This window comes from Chinchilla lanigera, unplaced genomic scaffold (assembly GCF_000276665.1).
Source record: "Chinchilla lanigera isolate Chin_1 unplaced genomic scaffold, ChiLan1.0 scaffold00054, whole genome shotgun sequence".
Lineage (NCBI taxonomy): Eukaryota > Metazoa > Chordata > Mammalia > Rodentia > Chinchillidae > Chinchilla > Chinchilla lanigera.
In genome coordinates, this window is record NW_004955455.1 from 257,584 (window position 1) to 269,984 (window position 12,401).

General features: G+C 45.4%; 1 protein-coding gene across 2 annotated transcripts in view; it reads right to left on the reverse strand.

Moving 5' to 3' along the window:
* Positions 1-888: 888 nt before the first annotated feature.
* Positions 889-12,401, reverse strand: part of Sgsm1 (small G protein signaling modulator 1) — an 84,608-nt gene continuing 73,095 nt past the window's right edge. Inside the window, exons 23-26 of one of the 2 annotated variants that reach the window (XM_005396135.2) lie at positions 11,939-12,048; positions 7,575-7,671; positions 6,196-6,363; positions 889-2,915 (exon numbers count right to left, since the gene is read on the reverse strand). In XM_005396135.2, coding sequence (XP_005396192.1) covers positions 2,827-2,915; positions 6,196-6,363; positions 7,575-7,671; positions 11,939-12,048 — 464 coding nt within the window. In that variant the 3' untranslated portion in view covers positions 889-2,826. The remainder of the gene's footprint in view (positions 2,916-6,195; positions 6,364-7,574; positions 7,672-11,938; positions 12,049-12,401) is intronic. The other variant, XM_005396136.2, reaches the window with a different exon arrangement.

The window sequence follows — 12,401 nt, forward strand, 5'->3', positions numbered from 1 at the left end:
GGTGTGCATCACCATGCCCAATTTCTAGATATTTATCATCCCTAATACAATGTAAGTGCTATCAGAATAGCTGCCACACTGTGTTCTTTAGGCAATGACAAGGAAAAAAAGGCTGCACATGTTCAGTACAGGTGCAATTTTCTTCCACTTATTCTGTATCTGAGGTTGGGTGAATCTGCTGATGTGGAGCCCCTGGAGGGCTGACTGTATGTCCCTGCCTCCTGGCTGGCCTCAGACTTTCAGCAATCCTCCTGCCTCAGCCTGGGATTACACGTGTGCACCACCATACCCAGCCTCCCTGCTCCTTTTCAATGCCACTTTTCAAAGCCTCCTATCAGGAACTGGAGTCTTATTTCTCCACCTTTGAATTTGACATCGACTAACAGAATGTGGCAGACATGGTCTCCAGAAGTGCTGCACACCTCTGCTTGCTCTCCTGGAATCCACCATCTTGGCCCTGCAGACAATCCTGAGCCAGCCTGCTGCAGGATAAGATATACTTGACCCATTTTTCCCCAGTGTCCTAGGCGACAGCCAGCCAAACACCAGAGAATTGCCTCTCAGGCTGTCGGGGAGCACAGAATCCTGAAGAATACTGGCCAAGGCCAAAAGAACCTCCCAGTGACAGTACAGATTCTTGACACAGAATCATACGTGAAATGAATGTCTACTTTAAACCACAGTGAGAGTGGTTTGTTACACAGCAATGCTGGTGCTAACAGCTACCTTATGCAAGGAGGAGTGACTCATCTGCCTTGACCTTGACTTCTCTGGAGAAGTCAGACAGCTATCATAAGATCCTGACCCCACTTGGGTATGGTATGGGGCAGCGGTTGGAAGGCACAAGTCTTTAGAAGCAAACATTTTTCTTTCAAATAAAAAGGCAGATTCATTTTTCTCTGCTCATATATTATTTTCTCTATATAGACACAATTCTTCAGCAAGCATTCACAACACTGAAAAAAGAGGGCACTCCACAGACAGAATGACTCCCACACACTCAATTCCAAGACACAAGGACATACACAATGGACAGAGGTCTGCATAAGCACAGTACACGGAATAAATACGCTTCACTGCAAACCACAACCACACACACTTTCAACAGCACACAGGAAGGCAGAGAGGAGATCTTGTGCTATACTCTGAGACTGGTCTGTTACAAAAATAAATAAGAATCAGGGGGCCTGAGCCCTGGTCGTGCTAAAATAACATCCTCTGTAGTCCACAGCTGAGTGGCGAATAAAGGCTTATCTGACGGGTCTTTCTCCTGTCTTGGGAAGTTGTAGGGGTCAGGGGCAGGGGTGAGATTCTAGTGGCAGCAGAAGCTGTCCCCTTCCCTTCCTGCCCACAAGGACTTGCACAGCTTCAAGTCTCCCTTGGAGCTCTCCTGGGGAACAAGGGCCACAGAGGTCTTGCAGTCCTTTCTGTCCCTTTGGGCCAAGGCTGGGGTTCAGAGGCAGTGGGAGGAGCAGCTGGCAGGGTGGGGCTTCTGCCCAGTCCAGGACGGAAAGATGCCCTCTGCCAATGCTTCAACCTGCTTTCCCCGTCTGCTTCCTCTCCAAATCACAGCGGCCATGCTCTGACCACCTGAGCTTCTTCCCTGCCTCCTGCTGGCCTCCCACTCAGACATTCTCTGAGCAGGAGCTGGTCAGGCGGCTCCCTGGTGGGCCAGGGGGGCGTGTACTAGCTCACTCAGGTCTGTCTGGGGACTGGTAGCCCCTGGTATGAAGGGGACAATTCCTAGACCCAGCTATGGCAGCAGCCTCAGAGCAGCGGATGTTTCCCAGGGAAAACATCTGCCGACACTACCTGGTGGACCCCGCCTAGTTCTTTCTCCTTTGTCCTGAGTGAGCAAGGGTGCTTACAGAAAAGCCCAGGGGCAGCCACAAACATGTAACTCCCCAGACCCTGGAGCCTGCTGTTATGTGGTCAGGAAGTGAGGTCCTCCCTCAGAGTGAGGCCCAGCCTCACTGGTCGGCAGGACCATGAAGTGTCTTAGACTATCTTATACGTACAGACATCTCCTAGGTTCCACTTTAAAAGCAAGAAGGTGCTTTTCTTGAAAAGAAGAAAAAAGTATTTCCTGGCGTCAAAGGAGGAAAAATGAGCAAATATAGCCACTGGGATCCTGGGGTCCAGCACAGATGTATGAAGGAATCTGTGTGCATTTTCTAAACTGGGGAGGCTGCAGGACAGAGGCGAGAGGTGGGCTTGCATTGTCTGGAGACATCCCAGGTTGTCACAACCTGAGGGAGGGAAGGGGAGGTTCTACCAGCATCTGGTGGGTAGAAGCCAGGGAAGCTGCTTACCATCCCCCAGTGCGCAGGACCATCCCCACCACAAACCACTCGCTGGCTTCAAATGTCAGCAGTGCTGAAGGGGAATAGACCTGCTTAAAGCCAGGCTTGCAGGCAGATTCTAAAACTTGCCCAGAGGCCTTCTGCAGGGGACAAGGGGAGTCCCACAGACTTCTCTGACACCCGTTCCTCAAGAGTGACCTCCCCTGGTCTCATCAGAAAAGATGAAGCCCAGAAGAAAGAGGAGGAGCGTGGGAAGGAAGACACTTCCTCCACCCACCTACCACTTCCAGTCTGTGAGGGAGAACTCCAGACTTCGGCGATCTTTGGTCAAACAGAAAACGTAAGGCTGAACTGGAGGGTCCACTCCTTAACCCCACCAGCCCAATGGCCAAGGTCAGGGTCCCTTCTCTCTACACAGAAGTCCACGTTCATAGGCAGGTGCCAGGCCCGCACTGGGCTGGGCTGGCACAAAGGACTGGGGCAGGAGGACAGCAGCTGGCGGTGTGGTCAGGGCACAGCATGTTTACTTGTTCTCGATCAGCGTCTGCACCTTGTACACCAAGTCCCGGGCGAGTTTCAGGACTTGCTTTGTGTTGTGCCGCTCAGCCATTTCTGTAAGAACATGGAGTAAATCTCATGAGTTCCATCTGTGTCTCCCTATGGACATCCTTACCTCAGACTGGATCTGCAAGCAGAGGCCTGGGAGAAGGTCTCAACCTCCAGGTCTGTTTCCCTGTCTAAAACTGGGTATCATAACAGCAACTACAACCCAAAGTTACAACGGAGATCAAATAAGATAATGCTGGTTCAGTGTGTGCTTTATAAAGGTCAGGCCTTTCCACTCTTCTTCCATGAGAATGACTGGGAACCTTTTAGAAGAGCAAAGCCAGGCACACAGCAGATACTTAAAGATTTTATGGAAATGAAGGAAGTGACCAAAGGAAGCAAGAAAGAGAGGAAAGGGGAAGGATAAGATCAGGTGGATTCAGGGGAAGGATAAGATTCAGGGTGGTATGGCTGTAGACCAGGGGAAGGAAAGAGAGAAAAGCAAATATAATTTTATCAAGAGCCAGACGAAACAGTTTCATTTTCAAACCTCTATGTACAATAGAGTAACCCTAAACTCAGACATCCACCCATTTATTTATTTTTGCAGCACTGGCGACTGAACACAGGGTTCTCACACAGAGCTATATCCCAAGTCCTTTTGCAATTAAAAAAATTTTTTTGTGGGGGAGACAGGGTCTCGCTATATATAGTTCAGGCTGGTTCTGAACTCTCTACGTAGGCCAGGCTGGCCTCGAACTCACAGGGACCCTCCTGCCTCAGTCTCCTAAGTGCTTGGATTACAGGCATGTGCCACTACACCTGGCTAAATTTTTAAATTTTGAGATGGTTTTAACTTGCTAAATTGCCCTGGCTGGACTTGAACTTGCAATCTTCCCACTTCAGCCACTCAAAGTGCTGAGATTACAGACAGGTGCCCTATTTCTGACTCTTACACTTAGACATTTATTGTAAATAAACCATTTAATGAAGGAAAAAGGCACTAAGATCATGGTTCTCAACTTAGGCATGAAGGAACCCCCTTCCCCATCCCTGCTTTCACAGTGAACTTACTGTGACATTGCAGGATATTTAGGAATTCAGAGAGAATCCTAATAGGGATCCTAAGAGAGATACCCTACATCCTTTGAGTATGACATAAACTAATTTGAACTACATTCCTACTCATGGTTTTGTATACCTGCCAAGGTAGGCTTTCAGTGGTTGCTGTGATAGAAAGTAAGAACCACACACAGGTCGTGGTGGCAGAGGCTATGAAGGGGATATATGCAACAGGCCTGAAGAGGCTGTGTACCACCCAACAAGTGCACAGACTCCATAAGAAGTCATTGTACTTCTAAAAATTGAAAAACCCAACATTTTCTTGGTAGCACAGGTGATTTAATCATGGGCCTCCACACTGAGCTACATACCCAGACCTTTTATTTGTTTTTAAATTTTGGGACAGCACCTCACTAAATTGCTTAGGCTAGAATTGAACTTGTGATCCTTCTGCCTCAGCCCCCAGAGTGCTGGGATTACAGGCCTGCACCACCACACCTGGCTTTTTTTTTTTTTTTTTTTTCAATTTATGTGTATCTTGTTTTCAAAAAGCTATTAAGTTGTTAGGACATAAAAACCTACTAAGTGGTTTGGACCCACCTACTTATTAAATGGAACTTTGGGCCTAGGATACTGTGAAAATTTTACAGAGATGCCATGGGTGCTCTGAACTGAAAAGGATAGAGAACCTCTACACTAAGATTTGAATTATTTGGGGGATTTCAACTAGAGGCTCAATGATAAGGGACGATTCAATAATTTATAGAACAGTCACTTGAGATATAGACTGCAGTCTTTCTTTTTTTTTGAGACAGAGTCTTAGTATGCAGTTCAGGCTGACTTTGCACTCACTATGTAGCTGATGCTGCCCTCGAACTTGCAGTGATTCTCCGGCCTCTGCCTCCTAAATGCTGGGATTCCAGGCATGCACCACCACACCTGACATAGCCTGCTGTCTTAAAAAGTGATTACATACATGATTTTTTAAATATTAAGTGGAAAAAATATATGATTGGATTCTGTGATGGTAAAAACATAAAAATATGTGTGACTGTGGAAAGGACTGGATGGATTCTTTTTCCAGTACTGGGGACTGAACTCAGGAGCATTCTATCACTGAGCTACATGCTACACCACCAGCCTTTTTAATTTTGAGACAGGGGCTTGCTAAATTGCTTAGGCTGGCCTCAAACTTGCAATCCTCCCTCAGACTCCCAAGCAGCTGGGAGTATAGGCAAGCACCCACTGGCTGTATTTTTAAAAAATGAGCTCATTAAATGCATTGCTGTTTTTTTTTTATCTGGTTCCTGGAGCAGATTTTGAGCAGACCAAATTTGTGACAAGCCAGGTGAAATCCAAATAGTCTATAATTTAGTAAATAGAACACACTAATGTTAATTTCTTAGTTTTGACAGATGGGCTAGGATCATGTAAAATGCTAACAGTAATTTAAACTGGGCAAAGGGTATCATGAACTCTCTGGAGCTATTTTTTGTGATTTTTTTGTAAATCAAAAAAAATTCTAAAACCAAAATTTTGGTAGATGAATAAAATAAAAATTATTCCCAAATAAAAAGTATACATAAATAAAACTCAAAGTTCCAAAGGTGAGGTCACAGCTGCCCTTTTTCTCTTTTTGGTATTTCTAGAGCCTCTGGTTCTTTATTTTTAAATACTGACAATTGTAGCAATAGGGTTCATTTACTGGGCCCATCCTATGGGCCAGGTACCAGGTGATGAGACTTATCCATGCCATGTCTTTTAATCTTGTGAACTTCCTTGCAAGAGAGGGGGTGTTTGCATCTTTGTACCTCTCAAGTATCTGGGACCCACAGACATGAAATCACTTGGACAAGGTCACAGAGCACCCAACTGACAGAAAACTGTGATCTGATCCCCCATCTGTCTGATTTCAATGGCTGGGCCTTTTCCATGCCTCTTGGACTCTGTCTCTTGATGCCCACTTTTCCCTGGCACCTCAAGCATCTGGAGCAGATGCCGCTCCCCCACTTCAGATGAGGACGGGGATGCTCACAGCGGGGATAAGCACCTAGCCCGTGGGCACAGCTGGGCACTTGTCAGCCAGCTTTCAGCTTTGAGCTGAATTTCAACACTCATTCTCCCCCTGCTAAATCCCTGAGAAAAACACCTCCTCACTATTATAGGACATCAACTTATCCTTTCGGAAATAGCTGCAGGGCAGAAGGCCCCTCTGCCTCTTCTGTGCACCCATCTCAGCACATCTCAGTGCCCCCCGGCCCCACCCGCATGAGACCTCAGGTACCATTGAAGAATTTGATGATGTCAGTGAAGTCCATATTGTTCTCCAGAATGATGTCGCGGTAGACTTCCACCAGCGCCAGAGCGATGAACAGCACGTAGTGGGCGGAGGACACATGTTTGGCCGCCCAGATGGTCTCCCAGACGGAGAAGACATCATCATAGACGAGTTCTAGCAAGACACCAACATACAAGTACATGGTGTCACCCTCTTCCCTTAGGGAAAATCCCAGGCCAGCAAGACTTAGTGTCTGTGCCCTAGTGCAGTAGACAGAATGAGGCCAGGAGGCAGGAGACCCATACACTGTAACTTGGCTCTCAAAGCCCTCCATCTCCCCATCTATAGAATGGGCTATGTAAACCAGGTGGTTTCTAAGTTCCTTCCACCAGCTCTGTCACACTGTGAGGGGTAGAATGGACATGTGCATGTATCAGTGACATGGATCTGCCCCTGCCCTGGACCTGGACTAGTTCCTCCATCTATACTGGCACCGGGTGAAGTGTCTGCCCACCCACCCACAGGTAGAGCTGGCTGCTGCCTCTGAGTCCAGTAAAGAGACAGAGGAGGGCGGTGGACAGACTGGGGCTTCCCATGTCCAATAACCTGGCTTACTTGGCTTTGTCACTAGCTAGCTGGGGGCCACGGGCTCACTACTTCTCCAGGAGACTCTTCCTAATCTATGTACAGGCCGACACTGGTGGCAGTAAAGTACCAGACATAATGCATGTAAGTGGCTCAGCACAGTGCACAGCACTTAATAAACTCTCTGTACATGTAAGTTATCGTGACCGTTAGCATCGCTCCAAGTCCGCACCATAGCAATGTACTCAGAGGTGACATTACTCCTCGGTCATGTGAAGAACATGTGAGCAACTCCAACTCCATGGGCTTTAGACTTCCTGGTGGTCTTTGCTAAGCAGCCTAACAGAATGGAAGGGAGCCTGGCTTTGGAGTACACAGAGGTGAGCTCTGATCCTCACTCCATTGTTCCTAGTTCTGAACTGGATTTGTCTCAGTCTTACTTTTCTCATCTATAAAGAAAGGATCTTTATTGAATTTTAATTAAAAAATTTTTTTTGAGGCAGGGTCTCCTTCTGTCCAGGTAGCCATGAACTGTATAGCACAAGCTGGCCTCAAACTCTGGATCCTCCCGCCTCAGTCTCCACAGTGCTGAGATTTAAGCCTATGCCAGCACAGATGGCGAAGAAGGGGATCTTAACAACCCCTCCACACCGTACCACTCTAAGACAAGGCAGGCGCACCAACGGTCAGAATTTGCTGCCTTTGCTCAGCGCCCACTCAGCCTCCTCTCTACCCTGTCTCCCCTCCTGAGATTCTACCACAAAGAATCTGGGGACAAAGCCCCAGCTTGCAGACTGCACCTCGCTTGAAGTCCAGCAGGAACCAGCGGTAGCAGAAGTAGAAGTGGGTGTAGTCCCCATTCTGATGCATCAGCTCAAAGAGCTCCGAGTCCAGGATCTGACAGAGGAAGCAAAGGGTGGCATCAACATCCTGGGAAAGGGCTGGGCCAGAAGGCGTAGCTGAATTGATGGTGGTGGGTGCCACACTGCACAAACAGCCCTCAAGGACCAGGAGAGGTTCAAAGTGGGCAAAAGATACAAACAGACATTACTGCAAAGAAGATTACAAATAGGTCAATAAGCACATGAAGACGTTAGACATTATTAATCATTAGGGAAATGCAAATCAAAACACTATGGCATATAACTTCACACCCACTAGCATGGTTAAAATCAAAATGATGGATTAACAAGTACTGAGGATGTGGAGAAAACTGAGTCCTCCTCAAATGCAAAATAGTGTGGCTGCCGTGGAAAACAGTTTGGCAGTTTCCCAAAACATTAAATACACAGCTATCTCATAATTTAGCAATTCCATGCTGCTATGGTTTGTGTCTAAGTGTCCCCTTAAAGCTGCATGTGACCACAGAGCTTTTTCAGAGGCGGCTGAATCTACAGTGTGTGATGCTGGGATGAAGGATGTGTGACAAGTAAATCAGCCCACTGATTGGCTTGGCGTGGTTCTCACTAGGATTAAGGGTGTGAGTGCTACACCCGGCCTAGAATGGGTAGCCTGCATACAGTATAGGGGACAGAAAGAGTCTTGTTTCTCCTCCTTGTTGCTTTTGCTGTCTTCTGTCTGCCACGAACTGTTCTCTGTGATGCCACCCTGCCTGGGAGCCAGCCAATTATGGACTGAAACCTCTACAGACTGTGAGCAAAACAAACATTTCCTCTCTTAACTTTGGGTACCAGGTATTTTGTTTCAGCAATGAGAAAAGTAACTAACACTCATACCTAGGTGTATTCCGAAGAAAAATGAAAATTATGTTCACGAAAAAATTTGTACCTAAACATGGCGAGCAGTACTATTCAAAATAGCCAACTGGGAAGAGCTCAAATGTCCATCAATGGATGAATGAATAAACAAAAAATGGTATATTCACAACATAATATTATTTCAATAAAAATTAATGAAGTTGTGGTACACATTATAATGTGGATGAACCTTGAAAACATGATGTGAAGTGAAAGAAGCCAGTCACAAAGTCACATATTGTATGATTCCATTTATAAGAAGTGCTTAGAAAAGGCAAACCCACAGGAATAAAAAGTAGTAGATATGGTCTCGGGAGAGGGAGGAAATGAGGGGTGATTATTACAGAGTCCATAGTTTCTTTTTGGAGTAAAAATGTCCTAAAATCAGTGACAGTCCCATAACTGTGAATATACTAAAAGTCACTAAAATTGTACACTAAAAAGGGTGCGTGTTTTGGTTATCTGAATTATATCTCAACAAAATTGTTATTACAAAGACAAGTATTAGAAAAGTATCTACAGCTGTGAGTTATGCTGTTCAAAAAAGGAGGTAGGGGGCTGGGGATATAGCTCAGTGGCATAAGCACCTGCCTGGCAAGCGCAAGGTCGTGAGTTCAATCCTGGTACTGCAAAAAAAAAAAGGGTGGGGTGGGGTGGGCACTGGATGTGGTGGTGCATGCCTGTAATCCCAGCACTCAGAAAAGCTGAGGCAGGAGGATCACAAATATGAGCCCAAAGGACCTGGGTTCAATTCCTAGTACCACAAGGGGTGGGGGTAGGGTAGCAGGTTTGAAATGGCATGCACAAAAGAAAAATATGTACAGTATGATTCTAATTACGGAAAAATATGCATAAAAAATGGGCAAAATGTACGAACAAGCAATTCACAGAAAGCAATCCAAATGATGTATCAAAAGAAAATAAAAAAGATATTAATTTTAACTATCAAGAAAATGCAAGTAAAATCACGAGGTGCTCTGATCACACTCAACAGCCTGGCAGAAATTCAGAAGCATGACAGTAGCAAGTGAGGATGGACTGTATGGAAGACCTTTATACACTGTGCTCGAGTATGGAAACTGGTACAGCCAATGTGGAGAGTGATGCAGCCCTGTCTCATGAAGCTGAAGGTGCACACATCCCTGGTCTCTCAGATGCGCTCCAGGTGCACGCTCAGGCAAAGATCTTGCATGTGTGCATGAGAAGATGGACAGGTGCACAGGAATTTCAAAGCAGCACAGCTTGAAAAAGCCAAAATGAAAGCCCCAAATTCTCCAAAATAAAATAAAGTGGAAACAATTCAAATGTCCCTCAACAGGAAAATGGATATAAATAAAATGGGAGACAATGGGAAGAACACCCAATGCAAGACTGTGTGTGCTTCAGGAAAGAAGGAAGGAAATACACTGCTGTTCAAGAGGGTCTCACGCCTGATAGTGAGCATGAAGAACAGCTGCAGCACTCAGACTACTTAGAATTACTTATGTATAAAGTTGGGGAGCTTGGGAAACAAAATTGTCAGTTGTTCAGGGATGTGTGCACATGCAGCAGAAGGGGTTCCAAATATGTGATGGTGATGAATGTCACATTCTTGAAAGTGATTCCTGTGGTGATTAACCACAGGCAACAAAAGGGTTAAAACCCTGTTTTAAAGGGTAAAAATACCCCTTTAAAACAATCCTCCAGTAAGCAATCATGAGATAATGCACTAGCACTGACACAAACCAGCAGGAGATAAAAATAAACCTTTCTCCCTGTGAGGCTAAAGTAAATGACCTGGTCAAGTTGCAATCTGACACACAACTTTAGATATAATAAAGATGTTCCTGAAAGATTAACAAGAACAGGATATCCTGGGTAATGGACTTTTTTTATTTGTTTTTTTGAGATAGGGTCTTGCTATGTAGGTAGGCTAGCCCTGAACTCGTGGTGACTCACCTGCCTCAGCCTCCCAAGTGTTGGGAATGCAGGCATGCACCACAACACCTGGCAAGAAAATGGTTCTGAGATGCCTATTTTTGCTAACTCAGATCTATTCCCACATCTTCAACCCCTTATAAAATCCTACTCTGTCACCCTCTGTGATTCCTCTCTTGGAAATGTGCCCACTGTCCCTCTTGACACTGTATCCTAATCTGAATAAAGTCTGGTCTTTCTTATATCTCTTGACTGTTGGTAATTTTTTGAACAGGTCTTGCTGTCCTTCACAATCTTTGTCACTGGGCCTCCACATGCCACCTCTGGCAGGACAATTCCCACTGGGAGGACAGACATGGGGATGGGGAAATGAAAGTTGAAAATCTACGCTTTTGAGTAAGTGAGGTGAAAACATGATATCCAAAATATTCTGTAATACTTTTTGTAACTCCCCAAAATAAATCAAAGTTAATTTGATTACTGCTGTATCTTCACTGTTGGTAAAGATAACGTATCTCTGTCATTTACCTGTGTTAATATATTTCTAGTCCATCTATTCAAAGGGAGGAATGTCTCAATTTCCCTGGGAAGTAGATACACTAATTATGATGCGTGCTAAGGAGCTATCATTGACCACAGGACTTCTCAAGCTCAAGCTTCCTCAGAAGTCACATGGACAGTTTCAGGGACCATGGATGGCTGGGCCGAATGCCTGGAGACTCTGATTCAGGAGGAAAGGCAATAGTGATTTACGTTTTCTTCTCTTTATTTTTTTATGGTTTTTTTTTTTTTTTTTTCTGGTACTAGGAATTGAACTCACAACCTTGCACTTGCCAGGCAGGTGCTGTGCTGTTGAGCTAAATCCCCAGCCCCGCTTCTTCTCCTTCTTAAAAATTAATTAATTAATTATTTTTATGGTGCTACTGGGACTTGAACCTAGGGCTTCCATACTGAGCTATATCTTCAGCCTGATGGACTAACTGTAGTGGGGATCAAAGCCAGGGGTGCTCTGCCACTGTGCTACATCCTAGCCCCACTTTTTATTCTGAGATAAGGTCTCAGTAAGTCACTAAGTTGCCCAGGCTGGGCTCTAACTTGTGATCTTCCTGCCTGTTTCCAGAGTGGAGGGATTTGGGGAATGTGCTACCTTGTCCAATTTAAATTGCACTTCTAATAAATTATCAGGTGGGATTACTGCTGCTGAGTCATGGGTTAGACTCTGAGAGGCAGTGGCAGGCAATGTGTATAAACACATTAGTTTATTTCAACTCCATAACCATAGTAACTTATTGAGAATGATATACATGGGAACGTAATCTACTTTCCAGATGAGGAAACAGACTCAGAGAGATAAGGGCATATGCCTGAGGTTGTCCAGCTAGCAAGCAGCATAAACAGTAATCAAACTCAGGGTGGCTTCACACCATTCAATCTTAAGCCACTCAGATATACTTCCTATTTCCCCAAAGAGTCAGAAGACTGAGTCCTACCTGGATCAGGGACCTCATGTTGGCAAAGTGAGTGTCCATGGCGCCCCCATGGGGGAAGTTCTGGTTCATCCTCTTCATGAGCTCTGAGAAGCAACTGAAGGCCAGGGCCTCTGGGGGAGCAGCACAGGACAGTCAGCTGTACCACTGCATGTGGGACACAGGCTCCCACAGGCTTCCACGTTCATGAAATTCTCAAGTTTCAGAGCTGATGCACGAAATCCACACCCAAAGGAGAAACATGTGGCCAAGTAAATTCTGTTCAGACGCTCTCTGATCTAAAGTAAATTACATACTTCTCACCTTAGAGGTATTGGATTATCCTCGTTTAGAAAAACATGGTGACAGCAGATGCTCTATTTATTTTTTGTTTTTTTGAGACAGGGTCTTGATATGTAGTTCAGGCTGGCCTTGAACTCACTATGTAGCCCAGGCTGGCCTCAAATTCATAGCAATCCTCCTGCTT